The 7577-nt window shown below is 36.9% G+C and overlaps 1 protein-coding gene across 2 annotated transcripts in view; it reads left to right on the top strand.

Moving 5' to 3' along the window:
* LOC107084164 (actin filament-associated protein 1-like 1) overlaps nucleotides 1–7577 on the top strand; it is a 35664-nt gene that overhangs the window by 10150 nt on the left and 17937 nt on the right. The window contains exons 1-2 of one of the 2 annotated variants that reach the window (XM_015373872.1): nucleotides 1201–1296; nucleotides 5096–5225. In XM_015373872.1, the coding sequence (XP_015229358.1) occupies nucleotides 1288–1296; nucleotides 5096–5225 (139 nt within the window). In that variant the 5' untranslated portion in view covers nucleotides 1201–1287. Of the gene's footprint in view, nucleotides 1–1200; nucleotides 1297–5095; nucleotides 5226–7577 lie in introns of those variants that run through there. The other variant, XM_015373871.1, reaches the window with a different exon arrangement.

The raw sequence follows: 7577 nt of genomic DNA, 5'->3' as shown, positions 1-7577 counted from the left end.
AATCGATTCATTGGAAAAATAATGAACAGATGAATGGATTTGCAAAATAATCGTTAATTGCAACCCTAATCTGCTGCCCTCCTATCGTGTGCCCACCATATATTGTGAATTGAAGGGATGGGGTTGACCTGACCTCTACACTCAGCATTTCTTTCTAAAACCACCCTTTGTTGAGATTAGAGCTGTGGGTCATGGGTCTACCAGCTTTCTAGATCTAAAGACATACATTTCTACAAAATACATTTAAAAAATCCAGACTGGATGAAAAATGCTTAAAACTGAAAATTTAAATTCTTTTTACCTCATTTCTATTTCTCTTAACAAAGGTTTCCCTTTTTCATCTCAACCATAAATGCCAGTTCTGCTGAGAACGTTTGATCTCTGCAGTTCTTTCAGCGTTCCTTTGGACCTCTTCACTGTTTCTCTGATTCATGCTCTCCTTGCCCAGCCTATAAATTTAGGTCAGCAGCCATACTCTGCTTGGTTTGCCGTTGAGTCATTCTCTTTCCTTCTATAAGGTCTGCATTGTTCTGTTCACATCTTATCTGCCATCTCTTCTTTGGACATCTACTCATTAGGTTGTGTCCCTTGGTCTTCATGATGCTGTGAGATTCAAAGCACAGATGGATTTATACTGAAGTTCAATCACAAGTGGTGTTGTGTATCATTTACTCGCGGGGGACTTTTTAAGGCATTGGCTTACGATAGATTTTTTATCCCTAGGGGGATCAGAGGGGTTTTCTCCGAGGGGGTTGGTGCTAGTTTGCCACAAACCACAAGTTTTTGATTTTTAGTTGCTAAGCGGGAAACATCTGCCCCTTTTCTGCACGGTTGGGTAATTATTTTTCTTTTTATGAAGTGCAAATTCATTGGCATCTAAGGTTCTAACATATTGTAGGAGAAAAAAGGGGTATGAATCCTTTTTGCAAGCACTTTATAGGAAAGATAAATGGGAAGTGTTTAAGCTTCTTATTAGTAAAATAATTTAGCAATCAGTGACATAAAAACGGATTTACAGTGAAAAGGAAGTGTAAGGCATGTGTGGATGGGTGTGTGTGTGTTGAATTGGGGGTAACAAAGATTCCTCTGTGTCTGAAAGCTGCCACAAGCTTGTGGAACAGCTGATTCTCAGCCTCCAAACCATCCTTTCCCCAGAGAGAACGAGCCTTGACTTTTCAGATTCAGATTCAGACAAACCAAAGCTAGACCTTCAACAGAACACAGCTGGCTTTAAACCATCTGATGATCAGGATGCTCCATTTTATTTGGTGCCTGACATGGCAGTGAATGGAGAGTAGAGTGGTGAGATGATTTGAAATTTCCTGCTAATTAGTCACTTCAGATTAAGATCAGCTGTTCTATATGTATTTTAACTTTTTAACCTTTTTGTATCACATTTTAAAAATGATCTCAGTGTTTGTAACATTTCAATAAAAAAAAAAAATTATAAAAAATAAGAAAGAGCTTCATATCCAGCTTGCCTTTGTAATTTAAAAAAGTGTTGCCACTGTTCTGTCAGACCAGCATACCTATAGTCAAAAAGCAAGCACAAGACATTAGATTTGCATTTATCCCTTTAGTTTTGTACGAAAAATAAACTTTAAACTACCTCGACGGACGTGTATCCCTTTAGTCATGTTAAAAAAAAATGACTTAATGTCAGAACGGCATATGCTTCAAAAAATACCAAAAAGTAAGTAATTAAAAAGGTTTTTGTACATGACTAAAGGTATATACTCCCGTTGAGGTAGTTTCAAGTGTATTTTTCGTACAAATCTAAAGAGATAAACGGGGATAAACAGGTATTGACTATGCGTATGCTGGTCTGACATATGCTGGTCAGGGTATGCTCATCGGACAGAACACCGGCATGGCTTTGGAAGTTTCTGATTGGTTGACTTAAATTCAGGCACACCTGTAGCTGTTTTTAAGCTAATACCTCAGACAGTCTTCTTATTTGTGTTGCATGATAGGTAGTTCAAGCTAACTGTTTAAAAATAATTTACAGAAGCCAAGAAATCAGGAGAGGAAGTGGAAAACCTTCACATATCAGTTTTATCCATGGATATACAGATTCCTGTAGGTACACCTATAAGCTGAATGGTAATATTCCTCTATCATACTGTTCAGGCATGAGGAAATTAACCCCAGGAAAAAATTTAAAGAACTTGTAAAAGATGTTTCCTGAAGATGGAAAGAGCGTCATCATATAGTGGAATCGCTCCAAGAAAGAATGCATCACTCCAAAAGCATCATAATGCTAATTCATTTATGGAAGAAGACATGTCCTCTCATCTGATGAAAGTGTTTGATCATAATTACTATTGTTACAATTGAATGAAAGAAAAAGTACCCATAAGTACGGAGTTGGCAGCATCATGCTGTGTGTTTTCTGGAGGAGGGACTGGTGCACTTCACAAAGTAAATATTGAAATTATGTATTTGAAAATTGATGCACTCTAAAGAAATCAGACAGGAAGGTAAATGTAAAATGGACACTAACATTTGACATTATGCAAGATTAGTTAGAAAGTTGCTCAAGGGGATTAAAGTCAATACTTAGGAGTGATCATCTCAGGATTCAGATGTCATAGCAATAGAAAATGTTCAGACAGAGATGACAAAAAAAATGAATAGCAAGGCTTCTTACAAAACTGACACAGTCAGGTTTGTGCAAATTAGCTGAGTTCCCAATAAAACATTTGTCTTTTTGTTTAAAGCTTGGAGAAGGATACCCAAAGTATTTGAACCAAGTCACTTTTTAAGACAATTCTACCAAATACTTAGGAATGTATTTAAACTTCTACTTTTTAAATGAAAAACAAATATCTCTCATTATCCTTGCAACATTGGATAGAAATCATTTTGGTTGAAAAACAAAATGTCTTCACTGAAAAACCAACAATTAAGAGGGTTGGTAATTAAAACTTTTAACATAAAGTTCTGGTACTTGTCTTGGTATTGGGTTAGGGTATTGCAGAGATAGTTGTTTGTCATTAAGGGGAAACAAATAGCTAATTGTTTCATTATGGTCTGCTCAAGGCAGGAGGCACTGTCTGCAATATATATATATATATATATATATATATATATATATATATATATATATATATATATATATATATGCTGAAACAATTAGGATTAATCATGATTAAAGTGAGTCTATAGCTGACAGAGTACCCCACTTAGAGCAGTAATTATAGAAATTATATTATACCAAAATTGTATAGATAAAAGATAAAAAAAAAATCTTTTTCATCTGTCAATATGCACTATCCAAAACTCCACAAGTGGAAGAGTTTTAGTTTCACCTGGTTTAATTTCGTAAAAAGTCTTCTTTAAGGAGCCTTTAGCTATTAAATAATTGATCGATTAATCAAATATATAATCAACAAATAAATCGATTTGCAAAATAATTGTTAGTTGCAGCCCTAATATAGAATAAGTTTATCATAGTTGTCTTATGAAAAAAGAAATCTGTAAATTTCAGCCTGGAAAGTTCTCAAGTTCACAAGGAATAATCTGAGAGCGACCATAAGAAAAAGGATGCAGTAGAACAGGAAGTGAAACAGCAGCATGGATGAAATGGAAGAGAGGAAAGTTACAATTGAAAAAAAGAGGAGAGAAGACGCTGGCTTTAGGATGATTTAGAAATTTGAGATTAGAACGGAGCAGGGAGACGATTCTGTCGACAGCCAAGACAGGAAACCACAGCTGCACACAAACATGCACACACACACACACACACACAACCAAACAGCTGCTGGAGATATATCCTTTAACCCTGAATGCCCGGGAATCTAGACGACGCAGCTGTGCTGCACCACACCCCTGTTTCACTGTGTGTGACTGTTTGTTCCTGTTTTTTTTTTTTTTTTTTGTCAGAGACTGTGACTCTGACAATGCGATTGTGCACTCTGGCCGTGCTTTAGTGATCTAATTTTGGCCCTTAGAGAGACAATGGAGTATTGTTGGAGTTTGGGGGGAAAGGAGGGCATTTAGGGGAGAGTGTGGTCTCACTCTCTCACTCTCTGGGACTTCACTTCAAATGAAACATATTATACAACATATTTATATCAGCTTCACTGTTGAAACAAATTTCTGTGTTCATGTTTCTTTTTCTTAGCAGCTTCTTTTTTTAGAGAGAAAATTTACAAGGTTTTCTCCATACAAATGTAACAATATAACATCATTACCCAAAAATGTGGTAAAGTTACTGAAAGGGTTGAAATAAATTTTAACCAAAGTTCACAACAATGAGTCTGTTTGGTTTAGTCAAGCACATTTGGAAATAGATGGAGCCTTGATGAATATCTTTGACCCAAAAAGTGAAAATTAATGTCAGAAAAGAAAGAACTAGTTTTAATGAAAAATATTAAAACTCTCCTTTAATTTCTTATTGAATTTAAGTTTAATGTTGAGAAAACCTAGCTTTAAATAAAGAAAAAAATTATATCATATTAGTTTCACTGTAAAAGTAGGTTAATAATGATAACTAAAGCTTGTATCATTATTCTTTACAGCAGTGTGTGGGCTTTCACATCTAAAGAGCTTTGCAGGTAGCTGTGGATTTTCTCCTTTTCTCTATTTCCTTGAGGGAAGGAAGCCCCCTGACCTCCCCTCCTACCTTCTTTTCTCTCCAAACCCTCTTCCCTCCTCTCTTCGTCTCTGAACAGGCAGGATGTGTGAGTGTGTGTCAGGATATTTGGAACAATGTCAAGGTCAACAAATTGCACAAACACATTCAAGCAGACTCTGATTCGCACAGGATGTTGAAGCTGAACATAAAGAAATCTCCCTTTTTAAGAGAAAGCTCTAAATATTCCAGGCTGTCTAAAAGTGTGTGATATGTAAGGCTGTTTCAAACTCATTCCTGTCAGCTGTTGCAGCACTCCTGCACTTTGCCCACTGCTAGTTTCCAATAATTGCTTTTGAAGCGTGTGTTTACCACATTTGACCCTGCAGCATTCATATGTCATCTATGCCAAGGGTTCGGCAAACTGGTTGGTTGTAGCTTCACCTGATTTGACCCAACAACAGTTTGATTTTATGTTTAAAAAAACTCAAACAATGAAACATGTTCTGCTGGTTTTCAGTGGTGATGGAGCGCCTTGTATCTGAGCTCAACTCGCTGCTGAAAATGCTGGACCATGAGACAGTTAGCCCTGATACCGCCGACAAGATGGCCTCCGTACGCAACATCCTGGACTCACTTCAGCTGTCAGGTACTTAATATTGCCATTGTACTTTACGTAACCTGATGATACTGTAGACTTTTATTGGTACGGTGTGTTGACCAGCCTAATTATACTAATTAGGGGTGTCAACAATAATCGACTCAGCGATGCATTGCAATGCGGGGCATGCACGATTCAGCATCGATGCGGCAACGTGCCATAATCGATTATGTCACTGTTTATTTTCTGGCCTCAAATGGACAAGTTGTGAAGTTTCAATTACTTCCGGGGGCATACCAACAACAATCAAGATGGCTGAGGCAGAGGGAGATGACCGCGATAGACGGGTAGGCCTAATTAAAAACGCACCAATAGCTTGGAAAGTGGATATCTGGGCACATTTCGGATTTTACAAAGTCAATGGGATTTTGATGCATCGCAATGCATCGTAGAATCGAATTGAATCGAATCGTTACCTGGTGAATTGTAATCGAATCGAATCGTGAGGGCAGTGCCAATGCACACCCCTACTAATTATATTATTAAGTGCAGAAACATAAGCTCTTTTATTTCTAAACATTTGATAGAATCCAGAATTATTGCAGTTTGGGAAAAATCCATTAATCTTTAATGAAACTTTTTTTGTACAGTACAGTATAATATTCCTGATAACACTTTGGGAAGGCACTTTTTTTGCGACAGTTTTCTGTTAGTCTGCAGCATAAAGAAAAAGGAATGTCTTTGATCTCTCTTTAGATTGTCCTCCATCCTGTATTAATGAAATTCAGATCAGGTTTTCTATAGAGATGCACAGATCCACTTTTTTCACCTTCGATACAATACCGATATTTGAAGTTTAATGTCGTCCGATACAGATACCAAAAACACTACTTAATTATTAGCTAAAAAATGGTTTTATTATGTTAAAAAAGAAAAAAACTGGGATCATTCTTCTGTGCATATGATTTGACTTCCCTTTTCTTAAAATAGGAAACAATATAAATGTTGTGACTCATTTATTTAACAACTGTGCACAAAAGTTCTCTGACTTGGTCAACATGTAAAAAAAAAAAGTGTCATTATCATTATCAAGTATCATCTCTGTGATTTTTTTTTTTGGGCCTTTATTCTGTTACATGGAAAAATTTCACTTTCCTTTGCTTCCAAAGAAGTTAGCTTCTTCCCGCTGCTTCCTTTTTGTTTGCCGAGTCCGATAATCTTAAAACATTCCTTGTTATGAAACTTCTGGAGGTGTTTCATTAAGTCGGTGGTGTTATAGTTAATATGACCGTGTTGTGTTGTTGCGCTGCCGCATGATGGCAGAGCATAGCATAGAGTTAGAATGAATAGATCGGCCCCTATATCGAGTCAATTGGCACCGGAAACGATCTACTGTTTTTTCCTTATATCGGGACAGATACCGATAAAAATATTGGATCGGTGCATCCCTAGTTTTCTATAGGATTTAGGTCTAAGGACTGTAATGGCTGTGGAAGAAGAATGGGTGTGTTTGCTGAGCTATTTTTAGTTTATCATGAGTTTTAAAGACATATTGACGATCCACGATCAGTTATTTCTAGAGGCAACCTGATTTTAATTCAAAATGTTCAGATATTTAATGGGTAATTTAATGTTTAGAACTGTATGAATTTCTGAACATCTGAATTAGAAAATGTCCCACAACATCACAACCCCGTTATAATGATTTTTTTCCCGCTCATATATCGACGTGCCCCTGGGCAAGGCACTTAAACCCCAAGTTGCCTATTTTTAACTGAAAATAAAGGTTGTCTCTTCGTAATGGTTGTGGCTGCTAGGCGATTTTATGAGGGAAAACACATTTTCTTCAGATGTATCTGATGTCTCACAAAGAAGCAGAATAGATTTACATGTTAAAGTATTTAGATTAAAGTTATGAGAAACTCGTTGCTTTTGTTTTTGTTTTCCTATAGCTGTTTGTTTGGCTAGAGAAAGGTTATTTAGAGCCATGGCTTCTATATGTGGAATGCATTTCCTCCATCTTTGCTTTTGGTTGACTCACTGGGCGTTTCTCAATTCACGAGAACGCGAGCACGCAAGCACGTATGTGTATTGGAACAGAAGCGTACTCGTGACGTCATCACATGCAACGTTCTTTAGCATTTCTTTAACAGTCAAAACTATTTATTCCCTACACAAAACATTTTGAAAACAATATTTTTAATTTCTAAAGCTTAAAAAACATTTAAAAAAATTACCGAACCGCAAAAAACCGCCATCAGAACGAGCAGTAGTTCACACATAACTAGACCGAGAGAAGTGCACTACGGACGGGGTAAATTTAGCCCTGGCCGCGGTTACCCTCGGAGGACTGCTGGTCCCTCTGGCCCGCTCAACGCCTGACTTTTTTTTTTTATTTCG

The sequence above is a fragment of the Cyprinodon variegatus genome, unplaced genomic scaffold (assembly GCF_000732505.1).
Source record: "Cyprinodon variegatus isolate N-32 unplaced genomic scaffold, C_variegatus-1.0 Scaffold94, whole genome shotgun sequence".
Classification (NCBI taxonomy): domain Eukaryota; kingdom Metazoa; phylum Chordata; class Actinopteri; order Cyprinodontiformes; family Cyprinodontidae; genus Cyprinodon; species Cyprinodon variegatus.
This window is presented reverse-complemented; position numbering and strand designations above follow the sequence as displayed.